The 17,906-nt window shown below is 43.5% G+C and overlaps 1 protein-coding gene across 1 annotated transcript in view; it reads right to left on the bottom strand.

Moving 5' to 3' along the window:
* The window catches only part of stoml2 (stomatin like 2), a 34,495-nt gene extending 17,083 nt beyond the window's left edge, over positions 1 to 17,412 (bottom strand). Inside the window, exons 1-3 of the mRNA XM_033031167.1 lie at positions 17,286 to 17,412; positions 7,113 to 7,265; positions 1,686 to 1,785 (exon numbers count right to left, since the gene is read on the bottom strand). Coding sequence (XP_032887058.1) covers positions 1,686 to 1,785; positions 7,113 to 7,265; positions 17,286 to 17,324 — 292 coding nt within the window. The 5' untranslated portion in view covers positions 17,325 to 17,412. The remainder of the gene's footprint in view (positions 1 to 1,685; positions 1,786 to 7,112; positions 7,266 to 17,285) is intronic.
* Between the last annotated feature and the right edge of the window lie 494 nt (positions 17,413 to 17,906).

Genomic DNA, 17,906 nt, shown 5'->3' with positions numbered 1-17,906 from the left:
CTGTTTCTGCTCTGTCGGACAGGTGTTTGGGGATTTTTCTTTATTATGGAGAGAATTCTTCTGCCATCAGCTGTGGAGGTCTTTCTTGGCCTGCCAGTCTCTTTGCGATTAGAAAGCTCACCAGGGCTCTCTTTCTTCATAGTGATGTTCCAAATAGTTGATTTTGGTAAGCCTAAGGTTTAGCTGATGTCTCTACCAGTTTTATTCTTGTTTCTCAGTCTCATACTTGCTTCTTTGACTTTCATTGGCACAACTTTGGTCCTCGTGTTGATAAACAACAATAAAAGTTTCCAAAGGTGATGGAAAGACTGGAGGAACGACTAGGTGCTGAGAGCGCTCTTATACTTGCATTTAGGGGGCATTTGAACACACCTAAGCAATTACAAACACATGTGAAGCCATGTGTCCCAAACATTATGGTGCCCTGAAATGGGGGGACTATGTATAAACACAGGTGTAATTTGTACATAATGTATAAAAATGACCTTTATTAAAATCTGACAATGTGCACTTTCAAGTTCAAGTTACATTTATTATCACATGCACCAATGGGTACAGTGAGATTTGAGTTACCATACAGCCATTCGAATAAAAGAACACAATACACAATAGAATTTATCATGAACATCCCCACCCAGCGGATTCAACATTTCCCACTGTGAGGGAAGGCAATAAAGTTCAGTCATCTTCCTCTTTGTTCACCCGTGGTCGGGCCCTTCGAGCCCTACGCAGTCGCAGCTACGGACGGCCTGATGTTCAGGCCCTCTTGCCGGGATGATTGGAACTCTGGTGTCGGAACGGAAGAACACACTCAGCGGCTTGTAGTTTCCGAATTGGCCACTTCTTACCAGAGACTGCGGCTTCCGAAGTCCACAGGCCGAGCTGGGCGGAGATTCAACACTGGCGACCCCCGGCAAAGGGTCCCAGCCTCCGCGATGTTAAAGTCAACGCCGCCCGCGGCTAGAAGCTCCGCAACCACAGCTCCAAGGTGTTAATCAGCAGGCCCAACGCTCCGGAGCTCCAACACGGCGATCCCTGGTAAGGCATCGTCCTGCTCCGCAATGGTAATTCAGCGCTGCGCCGTTGCTGAAGCTCTGTCCAGTCTCCGGCAGGAAAGGCTGCGCCAATCCAGATGGTAGGCCGCGAGGGGGGGGGCAAGATGTAACTCAGAGAAAAGACGCATCTCCGACCAGGAAGTGACTGGGAAATGGTTTCAGCCTATTCCCCCCCCCCATCCCCCACATAAAAAAAGACTTATAAACCTTTAAAACCATTCACTAAAAATAACAAAAAGGGTGAAAGGACAGACTGCTGCTGGCGAAGCTGCCACACTCGATGGTGCCACTTTAACCACATGTGATTTTTTTAAATTACAAATCTCAAACTGTGGAGTACAGAGGCAAATAAATAAATGATGGGTCTTTGTCCCAAACATTATGGAGGGCACTGTAGATTCAACTACCACAGGAATCTCATCCAATATGGCTACATTATTTGAAAAAGGACACACTCATATTGAATTATGCATAGAAAACTCCAAGTACTCAACATTACCGTCTTTAACTTACATTTATAAAAGGAACACTATGACAAATTTATAAACAAGAAAGTTCTAAACATTGTGTAACAATTCTAAAAATTGTGCAACTAAACATTGTGTAACAATAATTTAGCACAGCACTCACCTAATGAGACAGCAGATTGTTCTGGAATATCAATAACGATCTCTTTTAAGCTCTGTACATATTTTATCCGATCTACGATTGGAATCAAGAAATTCAAACCCTTTGTAAAGAGAACAAAAATTAGTTTAATATCAATATATGCTTTAGGTTTCTTTTCATGTTATATAGCTCCCAGTGATAGTAATAACTTATTTCAGTTCACAAGATCAACTAATTAAATCTGCATCTCTATTACAGGGAATTTTTATTTAATTTTTTTATTTTATAAGAAAAAGAAAACAATAGAAAGGGGAAAAAGTGGAAAAATTGATGGTAGAGAGTAGAAAAACGTGAAGTGTGTATATAAAAAAGAAAAAAAAAAGAAAAAAGAAAAAGTGGAAAGTAGAAATAGAAGAGAAGGCCCCTTAAAAGAGAATTTTTCAAATCTGTATTCGGAGATGTAGATCTATCCACGTCATGAACTGAAATCAGCAATCCTTATGGTACCGCTGCATCACATGATTCCAAAAAGTCGATGAAAGGAGACCAACTCCTTAAGAATTGGTCATATTTATCTATTAGTCGGAGTCTCATTTCATCTATTACAGGGAATTAATGACAACACTACAACAGTTGAACAGTACAACAGAGCTACTATTTAAATGGCGTCAAGTTGGGAAAAGAGGAAGTATAACGGGATCTGGGGGGTCCTTGTACATCAGTCTATGAATGTAAGCATGCAGGCACAGCAGGCAGTGAAGAAAGCGAATGGCATGTTGGCCTTTATAACAAGAGGAATCGAATATAGGAGCAAAAAGGTCCTTCTGCAGTTGTACAGAACCCTAGTGAGACCACACCTGGAGTATTGTGTGCAGTTTTGGTCCCCTAATTTGAGGAAGGACATTCTTGTTATTGAGGGAGTGCAGCGTAGGTTTACAAGGTTAATTCCCGGAATGGCGGGACTGTCATATGCTGAGAGAATGGAGCTGCTGGGCTTGTACACTCAGGAGTTTAGAAGTATGAGAGGGGATCTCATTGAAACATATAAGATTGTTAAGGGTTTGGACCCGCTAGAGTCAGAAACATGTTCCCGATGTTGGGGGAGTCCAGAACCAGGGGCCACAGTTTAAGAATAAGGAGTAAGCCATTTAGAACGGAGTCGAGGAAAAACTTTTTCTCACAGAGAGTGGTGAGTCTGTGGAATTCTCTGCCTCAGAGGGCGGTGGAGGCAGGTTCTCTGGACTTTCAAGAGAGAGCTAGATAAGGCTCTTAAAAATAGCGGAGTCAGGGGATATGGGGAGAAGGGAGGAACGTGGTACTGATTGGGGATGATCAGCCATGATCACATTGAATGGTGGTGCTGGCTCGAAGGGCCAAATGAGCCTACTCCTGCACCTATTGTCTATTGACTTCTAATTACAATTCTATTATCTTTTACTTACAATACAATTTCTCTATCTGGATGAGCTAAACCCAATTCAACCCAAGGTTCTCTCCTCCTGTACCTTAATGATCTCTCCACAGCTCCATTTTCTTATTTCTGTTCTGTAGCTGACCATCATCGCCTACTTGCATAGGGCCAGCACATTAGTGTTGCCACACTATCAATAATTGTTGATCAATAATTAAACAGTTCAATGCACACCATCAGAGTAGAAATGTAATTATAGAATTCTGTAGTTATTTTACACAAACATTGTGTAAAATTGGAATCTACAGGAATCACAACATTATTTTCCACCACACATATTCGAATACATACCAGATGATGAATTTACTTGAATCTTGACATTATTTTAAAAATATCTACGACCTTTGCAGAGCCATTAAGTGTGTCATGAGGGAATTCGGGACAAAGCTGGAGTCTTGAGGTAATGTCTCAGTTACCGGTATATTATGACAATATTTATAGCTTGCATGCTATAAAAGGCTGCAAAGTGAAGGTGGGCAGTATTGCTGGCAACAATGGATCCCTTCACGATTAACTCATCGGCATTTCTGAGAGTGAATCCGTTGAAAGCAACTGGTTCAGAGGGATCTCGGGACCGTGTCAGATCAGCTGGCAAACTCATCTCCAAACTCGGGGACCCAAGACCTAAGAATCAGTACCCCCCTCGACTCCCCCACCTCCAGCTCGCTCTGCCACTGGATCCTCGACTTTCTGAACCACAGACCTCAATCAGTGAGAGTATGTTGCAACACCTCCTCATGAATAATTCTCAATACTGGTGTGTTCTCGGTCCCCTACTGTACTCCCTTTACACTCACGAATGTACAGCCAAATTTAGCTCTAACTCCATCTGCAGTGTGCCAAATCACGAACAGTGTCGAGACAGAGTACAGGAAGGAGATAGAGAACTGAGTGGCATGATGTCAGGACAATAACCTCTCCCTTAATATCAGCAAGACGGAGCTTGTTTTTGACTTCAGGAAGGATGGTGCAGTACGTGCTCCAGTCAGCACCAATGGTGCAGATGTGGAAATTGTTGGGAGCCTCGTTACATAGCATTAATATATCACCAATGATTTGTTGTGGACCAACCATGTTGTTGTGACAGCTGCAAAGTCACACTGATGCCTCTACTTCAACAGAGTCTGCCTTGTTGAAGATACATAATGACCTACTGCTCACCGTTGACTCCGGCGGCTGTGCAATCCTGCTCCTTCTCGACCTCAGCGCAACATTTGATACTGTCGACCACACCATCCTAATTGACCGTCTCCGGTACGGGGTTGGTATTGATGGCACTGCCCTGAGCTGGTTCATCTCCTACCTCAAAGGTAGGAGTTTCTCTACTAACATAGGCAACTCATTCTCCTCCCCAGCTAGCCTCTGCTGCGGGGTTCCACAAGGTTCCATCCTTGGCCCCATTCTCTTCTCCCTGTATATCCTCCCCTTAGGCCAAGTCATTGAAAGGCACGGCATTTCCTTCCATTGCTACGCAGACCATACACAACTCTATCTCCCCCTGAAGCCCAACAACGAATCAAATCTGCTTAAACTTATCCGCTGCCTCGAGGATATAAACTGTTGGATGGCCATGAAATTCCTCCAACTAAATGAGAGTAAGTCTGAGGTCATCCTTCTCGGCCCCTCGGACTCAATCAAAATGATAGCAGGCAGCCTTGGAAGTCTTCCCCGACTACTCAAATCTCACGTCAAAAACCTTGGCGCGATATTTGACTCAGCATTGAAATTTGACAAACAAGTCAATGCCGTGGTAAAAGCTAGCTTCTTTCAGCTTCCGACGATAGCTAAAATAAAAAATTCCTCCAGTCTGATGACCTCGAAAAGATCATCCACACATTTATCTCCTCCCGCCTAGATTACTGCAACTCCCTCTACACTGGCATCAGCCAATTTTCCCTGTCCCGCCTGTAATTGGTCCAAAACGCCGCAGCGAGCCTCCTGATGGGCACCCGAAAAAGGGACCATATCACCCCGATCCTGGCCTCTCTCCACTGGCTCCCTGTGCGGTTCCAAATAAATTTCAAGATCCTCCTTTATGTCTACAAAGCCCTTAATGGGCTTGCCCCCACCTACATCAAAGTCTGCTTACCCACCACACCACCTCCAGGTCCCTCAAATCGGCCGACTTGGGATTACTGAATATCTCGCGGTCTAGGCATAAGCTCATGGGCGACCTCGCCTTTGTGGTTGCAGCTCCTAGACTGTGGAACAGCATCCCTCTTCCCATCAGAACTGCCCCCTCTATCGACTCCTTTAAGTGGAGACTTAAAACTCATCTCTACTCCCAAGCCTTTCTTGACGTCCTCTGAGCGAGGGCTATATGTATGTATTTATGTATGTACTTAATCTATGAACCACTGTTGTATAACGTTAGTACCTCCACCAATGTAAAGCACTTTGGCCAACGAGAGTTGTTTTTTAAATGTGCTATATAAATAAAAGTGACTTGACTTGACTACTTCCTGAGAAGACTGAGGAAATTTGGCATGTCTTCAGTGACTCTTACAAACTTCAACTGGATGCATCATATAAAGCATATTGTCGGATTGCATCACAACTTGGTTTGGGAATAGCTCTGCCCAAGATCCCGAGAAATTGCAGAAACTTGTAGGATGTCACCCAGGCCATCACACGGACCGGACTACCCACCATTGACTCCATCTACACTTCACGCTGCCTCAGAAAAGCAGCCAACATAATCTAAGACTTGTCCCACCCTGTTCATTTTTCTTTTCCCTACTCCCGTCTGGTAGAAGGCACTGAAGCTTGAAAGAGCACAACACCAGACTCAGGAGCAGCTTTATCCCCTACGTTATCAGGCTACTTAACGGTCCTTCCATACGTTTAGGGTACTGTTTCATTCACCCCTATCCCAATGAGGACATTGGACTTTGTTTAAGGAACTGATGTGCTTTAATGTTGAGAACTATATTCTGCACTCTCTATCTTCCCCTTTGCTCCATCTATCATATACGAGTTTGAACTGATTGTATCTCTGTATGGTAAATCTGATCTGTATGGACAGCATGCAAAACTAATGCTTTTCACTGTACCTCGTACATGTGACAATAATAAAAGGTAATGAAAAAGGTACCAAAAGAATATCCCTGTTAGAAACCTAACTGATCTTTAAAACTGAAGTAAAATACTTCCAATAATTTGCTCAAGAGTTTCATATTTTGTGAAGAAAATAAGTTACTTCAGGTTTAATAGTGACCAATCCAAATTTTGAAAATAGCAGTTTGGCTGGAGTCTTATAACTAATCAGATCTGAATCTGAATCTGAATCTGAGATCATGAAAAAGTAACCAAAACTAACACCAATCAGATTATTCCATTAACATTTATTAATTGATAGCTTTATTATGTTGGCTGCTTTTCTGAGGCAGCGTGAAGTGTAAATGGTGGGTGGTCCAGTCCGTGCGATGGACGGGGCAACATTGAATACAATTGTCAAGCTCAGCCAATTAATCAGCAAAGGCTCATCACCAATAAAATGAATGCTATTAAAAAGGGCTCATTATGTTCAGGAAGTCATGAACGAAAAACTTCCGTTACTAAATATTCCTGCAACCTCATCAGAAAACAAAATGTTGATAAATATTTTAAAGCTATTTAGAAATACATAATCTTTTTGGCAAACCATTCTCGGGTCTCCCATGCTCTCTGCCTATCGAAGAATGACATATTTTAATGCCTTTAATCTCTGTAATATTGACCAGCATGTTGGAACAGTTGATGAATGACAATGTCTGTTACAGACTGCCGAGTCTAGTTGCTTGGGCTAATTGCCATGACTGAGTTTTTTCTCCGTTATTACACACATTTAAAACATTTTGACCACCAAGGCACTAAGTTCTGTTAATAATTAGCAAAAGTGAAATGGAAATAGATACAAAACAAAGAAATCAGAACTATTGTAACAGAGCAAAAGTGAACCATCGTCATGTCTACTTCAGACAGTGACATTTACTTACTGGCTCAAGTATTTTGTGAAAACGACCCATTCGTTCTACTACCCAAGCTTCTTGCTGTGGAACAAAGAGAACAACTGTGTTCATGGGTAGGCTTGAAGCCCATCGGTGCTGTGCTGCTACAATCCACACCTGAGGTATTCCTCTTCTGGAATGCTAGAATAAAAATTAAAGCCATAAATGAGCAATTTGTTGAAGAGTATTTCTTAATTTTGTTACAGACGTATTGACAGATCATGAAGCAAATCTTCTTTTGGTTAGGAGAACTACAATGAGCAAAGATGACTTTACAATACCAGCCATTCAGCCCATTAGGTCTTCCCTGCTCCGGGCATAGCAGTCATGTCAGTCCCATACTCCCCCTCCTTATTTCCCAGCAGATCTGCTATTTAATCTTTTTCAAACTCATGGTTCTTTGCACATACGAAAGGGTGATGTTTTTATAGTATGCTTTTGGGATGGGAGAAGAAACTGGAGCACCCAGCATAAACTCAATAAGCACAATCACCCTCCAACGCTCCAAAGAAACAAGTCCCAGCCTATCCAGCCTTTCCCTTTCTCCATCTCCCTTCTCCAGCCCATAAGCCCAGTGGATTTTCTTCTGAAAAGTTAATATTGATTCTCTCCCCATCGTATCTTCCTATCCGACATTTAACATTTATTTCAGATTTTCAGCATCAGCAATTTTTGTATGCTGCAAATATTTGGTTATACGAGCACACTTTGTGATATCAAACAAATATTAAACTTTTTTTTTAATGTGATCCACAGTAACTGTTAACGCAAAAGAAACATCATACACAAAGAAACAAATTAGCCCAATATAATCGAACTGAAAGAGTTCAGTTACTTTGCTTGCTCTTTTCTTTGAAGTTAACATTCAAATATTTATCTGTTCCATTTTAAATCATGTTATGCTTTGTGCCTTCGTCAAGGTTACACATTCTAGACATGCAGTCCGCAACAGAATTCCTCTAATTTAATTTATTTGGCAATCTTGAGATTATACCATCTAATTAATAACTCTTGAAAATATTATTCCCCAAACATCTCATCAAAATGGATCCAAATTTTAAGAAATTTTGTCAATCTTGTTCTTTTTTCAAATTTCTCTACTCCTTCCTCATAAATGAAACTAACAAACCCAAGTTTCTCAGTAAATCTCATCTGCAACCTGGTCATGGGATTTTTGGCTGTAACAAAAAAGTACTTCCAGTCCCTGATAAATTGTTCAAATTAGTGCGACTAAAAAAAATCATTCAAGTCGTTAACACTTGATTGCAAAAACATATTTCGGAAGATTAAAATCTATCATCCCAACAGACGGCGGACAGAAATCCAGAGCAGTGCTATTTTTATGGCCTACCACACAATGCCTTGCTTAAGGTATTAGTTTTTAATGGCTTACAGACAATACACACAACTGCAAAGCTTTTTGCAACAGAGGTTAGATTCTTATTTGGCACTTGATGCACTGGCTATTTGTAATTATGAGACCTCAGCAACTTACTGGTTTTGTCTCGGTACTGCTTTAGAGGTGACCCAATGTCACACCAGCACAGATCAAACAACAAGGCACCGTTCAGCTAGTGAATGTGATTGACAATGGTGTCTGAGAACCGAGAAGGGGAGAGAACCACTGAATAGTCTGAGTCCCAGAGGCAGACATCTCAATGACACAAAGGACTTGGTTCTCTAAAAAAAAAATTCTGCCAGGCAGCGTTAAAGCGGAGCTGGATTCCGTACATTACTTTCATCCATTTTGTCTAGTTTTCAAAAGAAAAACGCAAGTGGTTTATTATTTTGTGCATGAACATGGGAAGATGTCGGGCCAGTCTCACCAGCAAGAACTGCTGTTCCTGGCCCCACGCAGAGCAGCACTCGTTCATAATGGATGCAGAGGGACTAACACACCAACCCTTTAATCAGGCAATGAGACCCGAGCTACAATAGGATGGCAGGCAGCTTTGTGCAGCCGAAGCCACTGCTTTGGCTTGTCATAGTTATCATTGAGTTTCATTGTTTGGAAAAGTGCCTGAGATTTGAATCACCTTAAAATTGAGGAAAATAATTCAAATATTTAAAAAAAAATTAGAACACCAAAATATTTCATGAAGCAAAATAATCAAAGAAATCTCCCATCTGGCTTCAAATCACCAGGCTGAGATTCCCAGAGAAATCAATGGTGTTTTAAATCCCACAAAGACGTGTCCGGGCCATGCCAGGAATCTAACACGGAAAGGGAAGTTTGGGCTTTGATTTGTTTTGCACTATATTGGGTTTTTTAGTTATCAAACTTATTTTTTGTTTATTATGTTATCAATTGAGTATTGTGTTTACAAACCTGTGGTGCTGCTACAAGTAAGAATTTCATTGTTTCGATTTGGTACATATGACAATTAAACACTTGTGCCTCTCTCTTCTCTTGCAGTCGGCCAAGTAACAAATCAGCCTTCTGAATCAATCAGCATGCTCCAGACATGGTTCATTTTGAACACATTAAACCTGGTGTTTCCAATAAAATTTACCAGCGCATATTTCACGATAAATTATTTACTGTTCATTCCCCCTATATTGGGTAAATAAAGTCACATTCTGGCATAATTTGGCAAAAGGGAGTTGCAGGGAGAGAAATTGCAGGGCCCAATATCCAGCATTCTACAAAGCAGCACAAAGTTGTTCTCTATTACTAGTGTATATTTAATAATTTTGTTTCTAGGAAAGAATATGGAAAACGTTTTAAGAACAATGCCAGTGAATTAGACTTTGATTTTATTTCCTCATATTTCTTTACCTGCTTCAGTGTACTAGAAAACCACTTGTCCCAGTTTATCAGCAGGAGAGATTATACAAGCTTTCTTTACCAAATATCTCAGACATAAAATGAGACTCAGATCTCAAAAATCAGATCCAGGAAAAGCTGTCAGGTCAGCCGCCATATTTGTAAAAGGACAAGTGAAAATTTTAAACAGAAACATCCGAGAAATGGAATTAGATTTTATTTTTCTTAAGATCATTAAAGGACCAAATGATGTGTGGAGAGCTAGATTAAAGGAAGTGAATTCAAACGTAGCACATGCAACCCTTTCCTGTGGATGTAAAAAAAATATCCACAAAACAAACTGCTGAAGAAACTCAGTGGGTCAGGCAGCATCCATGACGGGAAATAGATGAACTGTTTAAGAAGGAACTGCAGATGCTGGAAAATCGAAGGTACACAAAAAAGCTGGAGAAACTCAGCGGGTGCAGCAGCATCTATGGAGCGAAGGAAAAAGGCAAAGTTTCGGGCCGAAACCCTTCTTCACCTCTTTTTTAAACTAGAGACAATTTTACATTTACATTTATACCAAGCCAATTAAACCACAAACCTGTACATCTTTGGAGTGTGGGAGGGAACCGAAGATCTCGGAGAAAACATGCAGGTCAAGGGGAGAACGTACAAACAGCGTACAGACAAGCACTTGTAGCCATGATCAAACCCGGGTCTCTGGCGCTGTAAGTCAGTAGCTCTACTGCTACGTCACTGTGCCGCCCTACTATAGTTTATAATATAGTGGAAAGAGTTCACTCTTAGTAGATCAGTGTTTTTCCATCCAACATATTCATTAACTATTTTGAAAATATAAATTCTTAAATATCTTTAATACTCCCCACCACCATTACAATCACTAACAATTATTACTGAGATGCCACCACTTGTATTATTACCACTCACACATTATTGTTTGTTTTTGTGTGTGTGTCTGTATTTATAAAGATATACATACACACTGATTTATTTTCTCTCGTTTATTATATTGTTTACATTGCTTTAGATTAGATTAGATTAGATTCGTTTATTGTCATTCAGACCTTTCGGTCTGAACGAAATGTTGTTTCCCTGCAGTCATACATATAATAAAAAATGACAAAAACACACAATCAACACAAATTTAACATCCACCACAGTGAGTTCACCAAACACCTCCTCACTGTGGTGGAAGGCAAAATCTTAAAGTCTCTGTCTCTTCCCTTTTTGTTCTCCCTCTGCGCCGATGCGATCCAGGCTCCAGATGTTGTGACCCCACCGGGTGATGGTAAATCCCGCGGCTCAACCGTGCTCCGCGAACGGGCCGGTTCAAATTCCGTGGGTGGTCGCTGCCGCTGCCGCCGCCACAGCTCGGAGGCCGAGTCGGGTCTCTGCTGCCGCCGCCACGGTTCCGGGGCCGAGTCGGGTCTCCATTGCAGCTGCCGCTGCTGCTGCCGCCGCCACCACAGCTTCGGGGCCGAGTCGGGTCTCCGCTACCGCTTCCGCTGCTACAGCTCCGGGGCCGAGTGGGTCTCCGCTACCGCTGCCGCCGCCGCCGCAGCTTCGGGGCCGAGTTGGGTCTCCGCTGCCGCTGCTGCTGCTGCCGCCGCCGCCACAGCTTCGGGGCCGAGTCGGGTCTCCGTTGCCGCTGCCGCCGCTACAGCTCCGGGGCCGAGTCGGGTCTCCGCTGCCGCTGCCTCCGCTACAGCTCCGGGGCCGAGTCGGGTCTCCGCTGCCGCCACCGCCACAGCTCCGAGGCCGAGGCCGAGTCGGGTCTCCGCTGCCGCCGCTGCCACAGCTCTGGGGCCGCCAGCTCCACCATTAGGCCTCGGCGCAGACGGAGACGGGGAATACGACAGAAAAAAAGTCACATCCCCCGAAGGAAGAGACCAAAACATGTTTCTCCCACCCCACCCACACACATACACAACTTAATAAAACAAAATTAACTAAAACATGACAAAGGAACAAAAAGAAAGAAAAAAAAACAGACAGACTGCAGGTGGGCCGCAGCTGTTAAACCAGCGCCGCCATCTTGAACAGTTGCGTACAGTTTTGGTCTATTGCGTACAGTTTTGGTCTCCTAATCTGAGGAAGGACATTCTTGCTATAGAGGGAGTACAGAGAAAGTTCACCAGACTGATTCCTGGGATGGCAGGACTTTCATATGAAGAAAGATTGGATAGACTCGGCTTGTACTCGCTAGAATTTAGAAGATTGAGGGGGGACCTTAGAGAAACGTACTAAATTCTTAAGGGGTTGGACAGGCTAGATGCAGGAAGATTGTTCCGGATGTTGGGGAAGTCCAGAACAAGGGGTCACAGTTTAAGGATAAGGGGGAAGTCTTTTAGGGCCGAGATGAGAAAAATGTTTTTCACACAGAGAGTGGTGAATCTGTGGAATTCTCTGCCACAGAAAGTAGTTGAGGCCAGTTCATTGGCTATATTTAAGAGGGAGTTAGATGTGGCCCTTGTGGCTAAGGGGATCAGGGGGTATTGTGAGAAGGCAGGTACAGGATACTGAGATAGATGATCAGCCATGATCATATTGAATGGCGGTGCAGGCTCGAAGGGCCGAATGGCCTACTCCTGCACCTAGTTTCTATGTTTCCAGAGTATTATGTTTACATATTCTACTCTGCTGCTGCAAGTAAGAAGTTCATTGCTCTATCTGGGACATATGACAATTAAATACTCGACTCTACCTTGAACTTGCCAAGATATTTCCAGACATAGAGCTGACATTAACAAAAGCAAGCTTCATATCTATTGTATTGCAAATATGAGCTGTAAAGCTGTAAAGTCATGTCGCAATGGTTCTACTAAGCATATCTCAGATGAGAATGAACTACTGTGCTTGTCCATAGTTTAAATGCAGGTCCTGCTTTCAAGAGAACTATATTCTGCTACGAGATTTAAAGGAGAACTGCTTGATCCTCATTCCCACTGTCGGTTCCGACTGCTTTTAGCTTCCTGGAGGTTGTGCTTGGCACTGTCCTACCTCCAGTCTCCTCAAGCTTGCATCTGAGTTAGATGCAACATTGCTCCCAGATTCCCACTGTTCAAGTGTGGAGGAGACTCCCACACTCCAGGTTCCCTGGAGCCGAGGTTGACTGGGCTCATCCCTCCCCTCGCAACGCTTGGCTGGAACGTCATTTAATTTCCATTTCACCACTCCTGATGCTGGTGCCGACTTCGTGGTCTTGCTTTGACATCAGATGAAGAGCAGCTGAAGATATGGCTGTCTGCCGTATCCTGGAGTTGTTCCTTCCCTCGTTACCAGAAGACTGCTTGGGCAAACTCTGTTGAAGTGGTTTGTCTCTTATTGCTTCACTTGGCCTTATTACATATTATGCAGATGATGGTAGTGTACATATCCAGGTTTGACCCAGGTATAGCACACACCGAGTTGTCCACTGTGCAGCCATGACTTTCTTCGAACATGAAGCAGGAGGGGGGATGAATGGCAACCTCATTTTCATCCATTTTAGTATGACCTTGATCTATCATATCCTCGTTCAGATCCTCAAGAGATTGTTGATTGTTAAGTTTGATGCAGTCTCTTGCTTCCTCAAAAAGACGAACAAGGAAAACTAAATTATCAACAACCTGGTGGAGAGGATTCTGTGTACTTTTGCAACCCAATCCCTTTGTGCCGGTGAGGGTGCCAAATCTCTGCCTTCAGGACAAACAGTGGCAGGTTTTGAAGTAATTTTGGTTAGCACCGAAAGCAAACTTTCCCTTTGTTCTCCACCCACTTCCTGCAACTTAAAACATGCTTAATTTCTTACTTATCCCATTCTGATGAGCAGCCCTTGACCTAAAATGTCCATTCTGTTTCTCACCTCAATGTCATTGCTTGACATGCGGAATACTTCTAGAACTTTCCCTTTATGGTTTAGATACTGCATAAGCCTGCTGGGTTAGCAACTAAGACTGCTTTGGTCCAGGGAGAAGGAAATACTTGAGGGAGTGAGGGAAGATAATTCACTGGATCTTCTTTAAAGTAATGCCAAGCTGCAACTAGCACCCAATTTCAACAAATACATAACCTTAAGCTACAATGATCCATCAAAATATGCAAAATACTGCAATGTTCACATAAATGTTCACCGGTTAATGACCCCAAACAATCAGCATTCTAGTAAAGGGTCTTTGACCTGAACCATCAACACTTTTTCCTGCCACAGATTTATAACATCTGCAGTTTTTGTTTTTCATATTATAAATAAACTTCACTCTCATGGGGCAGTATCTTTATCCAAAGTCAAAGTGTTTAATTGTCATATGTACTGACAATGAAACAATTCCATTCTTACTTGCAGCAGCATAGCAGGGTGTTAGCACAGTACACATAGACAATAAACAACAAATAACAAATAAATAAATTAAACCTGGGAAGAAGCTTTTCTTGAACCTGATGGTCATGGTTTTCAGGCTTCTTCACCTTCTTCCCGATGATAGAAGGAAAGCTTGGCCAGGGCGGTGTGAATCTTTGATGATACTGGCTACATTTTTGAGGCAGAGCTTCCTTTAGATCCCTTCGATGATGGAAATGTCACTATCTGTGAGGGGCCAGGCAGAATCTACCACTCTCTATAATCTCCTTTAGTCCTGGGTGTTCAAGTTGCTGAACTAGGCCATAATGCAACCAATCTCTTCAACACCAATAAAGGCAGGTTTCCTTTTCTAAACTCAACAATCAGCGCCGTGGTCTTGCTGATGCTGAGAGCAACACTGTTGTTCTGGCACCATTCAATCAGTCGTTTGATCACTCTCCGATATTCATCATTATCAGTAATAAGTTTAGCAACTATGGTATCATTGGTGAATTTAAAGAAGGTGTTGGAACTGTCTGGCCACGTCCTGGGTATAAAGCGAGTAGAACAAAAAGACAACACACACTGAGATGTTCCTGTGCTGACGGTTAGAGGAGGAAGAGTTGTTGCCAATTTGTATTGAATGTGGTCTGTCGAGGGTTCAGTTGCATAAGGATGACAGTAGTCATAAACAGCCTCTCAAAGTACTTAATCACCATGGATATTAGTGCCATGGGTCGGTAATCATTGAGGTGCGTCTTGGGCATCGGTATTATTGATGCCCTTTTAAAGCAAGTGGGAATCTTGGACCTTAGTAATGGAAGATTGAAGATGTCTATAAAAACTCCAGCCAGGTGGTCTGGGCAGATTTTAAGAACGCAGCCAGGCACACCATCAGGTCAGATGCTTTCTGAGGGTTTACCCTCTTTAAGGATCTTCTTATTGTGGCCTCAGTAACTGAGATTACAATACAATCGGGGTAATACTATGGGGGCCTGATCAGGCAATCAGTGTTCTCCCTTTCGAAGTAAGCTTGGAACGCATGAGCTCGTCCGGGAGTGATGCCTTGCTGTCGTTTGAGCTGCCTGTTGGTTTTGCCTTGGAGGAAGTGATGGCATGCAAGCCTGCAACATTGTTATTTCTAAGATTTCAAACATTATTCCACATTATACTTCCCCATTTTTCTGCATCTCTTCAATTTTCACTAAATTTTATGCCACCGAAATTTATTGTTATTGCAAACACAAAGCAAAGACAATCGACAATCAAAACAATTACAAGAGTTGCAAGAGAGAAAACTTTTAAAGTCAAGATAAAATGCAAACCATCGTGTAAAAATTATAGCATTCGCACTATAAGTAAACATGATTCTTGCTCTGATTTATGCTCATCAATGGTCCGTGATTGAATGAAACTGAAGATACAACTTTATCCCCCAAGAGGAAGAAGAATCCACCCACTCACCCACTTTGCTGAGCTGTATTAACCCGTCTTAGTTTATGGCAAGGATAGCAGGATAGGGTGAGGGGTGCAGGAAGATGTGGGTGCAGGAGTGGGAAGGGTGGTTGTGGGAGGGAGGGGGTACGGGGAGATGGAAGGGGATTTAGATGAAGTCAAGCCAAGTCACATTTATTTATATAGCACATTTAAAAAACAACTCTCGTTGGCCAAGGTGCTTTACATTTGTTATAAGAATAGTGTAAACAAACAAACTACATACATATATACATATGAAGGAAATGAAGGAAATCAAAGTAACATTAGCAAATTTGCAGATGACACAAAGCTGGGTGGCAGTGTGAAGAGTGAGGAGGATGCCACGAGAATGCCGGGTGACTTGGACAGGTTGGGTGAGTGGGCAGATGCGTGGCAGATGCAGTTTAATGTGGATAAATGTGAGGTTATCCACTTTGGTGGCAAAAACAGGAAGGCTGATTATTATCTAAATGGTGTCAAGTTGGGAAAAGGGGAAGTACAATGGGATCTGGGGGTCCTTGTTCATCAGTCAATGAAATTAAGCATGCAGGTACAGCAGGCAGTGAAGAAAACGAATGGCATGTTGGCCTTCATAACAAGAGGAGTTGAGTATGGGAGCAAAGAGGTCCTTCTGCAGTTGTATAGGGCCCAAGTGAGACCACACCTGGAGTATTGTGTGCAGTTTTGGCCCCCTAATTTGAGGAAGGACATTATTGCTATTGAGGGAGTGCAGCGTAGGTTTACAAGGTTAATTCCCGGGATGGTGGGACTGTCATATGCTTAGAGAATGGAGCGGCTGGGCTTGCAGACTCTGGAGTTTAGAAGGATGTGAGGGGATCTTATTGAAACATATAAGATTATTAAGGGTTTGGACACGCTAGAGGCAGGAAACATGTTCCCGATGATCCAGGGGCACTGTTTAAGAATAAGGAGTGAGCTATTTAGAACAGAGATGAGGAAACACTTTTTCACACAGAGTTGTGAGTCTGTGGAATTCTCTGCCTCAGAGGGTGGTGGAGGCCGGTTCTCTGGATACTTTCAAGATTGGGCTCTCAAAGATAGCGGAGTCAGGGGATACGGGGAGAAGGCAGGAACGGAGTACTGATTGGGGATGATCAGCCATGATCACATTAGACAGTAGACAATAGGTGCAGGAGTAGGCCATTGAATGGCGGTGCTGGCTCGAAGGGCCGAATGGCAACTCCTGCACCTAATGTCTATTGAAGCAGGGGGGTGGGATGCGCGGAGAAGGGTGCGGGAGGGGATGTGGGCATGGGAAGGAGGGTGTGGGTGCGGGAGGAGGAAGGTGGATGGGTGTAGGTGCGGAATGGGGAGGGGCCATTAGTGTTGGGGGGATGGGGAGATGGAGAGTGTGAGTGCAGAAGGTGGAGGGGTGGGTGCAGGAGGAAGGGTGGGTGTGCGGGATGGGGGAGGGCGTGCAGGTGGGGTATGAGTGCGGGGAGAGACAGAAGGTGGGGATGGGGCTGCAGGAGGGGGGGGGGAGCCACGTGAGGCGGCTCGCGCGGGTTCCATGCCCGGGGTCTCTGTTCGCTCGACCACTGGAACGTTGCCCGGGCCGCGTTGCCGTGGTTACCTGTAGCAAGGCCCGGCCCCGCATCAGTGAGCGCAACATCCCGGCCGGCGACTGCGAGCAGCGGCTGTTGGCACAAGGGACGGATCTCCGGACAAAAGTGCAACAAACTATTGATTCCGGAAAGCAACGTAGAACCAGTGACTAGGGTTCCGGCAGCAAACAGCTTCCCTTCCCCTTGTCTTTACAAATTCAAACTCTCCACCTGCTGATTACCGAACCATACAAAAGTTGACAACAAAGTGCTGGAGCAGTTCAGCGGGTCATGCAGCATCTCTGGAGAACATGGACAGGTGACCCACACATGTTGTCTTCTCCAGAGCTGCTGCCTGACCCGCTGTCCCTTTGTGTCGACCAACATCTGCACGTCCTTGTTTCTACTTCCAATGGGGAATGGATTGTACTGGAGTTTCCAGGATGGGATAATTCATCTGATACGATTATGATTCAACATTAGTTAATCACAATTGGAAATGTCTCATTTGTGGAGTTAACCTTTTGAGTTGAATGAAAGTGGTAGACTGGATTAATTTACAAAACAATTAGACGTTATAATACAACAGTGGTGTATTACTGTTTACCTATTTCCTTCGCTCCATAGATGCTGCCTCCCCTGCTGAGTTT

Source organism: Amblyraja radiata, chromosome 1 (genome assembly GCF_010909765.2).
Source record: "Amblyraja radiata isolate CabotCenter1 chromosome 1, sAmbRad1.1.pri, whole genome shotgun sequence".
NCBI lineage: Eukaryota > Metazoa > Chordata > Chondrichthyes > Rajiformes > Rajidae > Amblyraja > Amblyraja radiata.
Note: the sequence above shows the minus strand (reverse complement) of the source record. Positions and strands in the feature narration are given on the sequence as shown.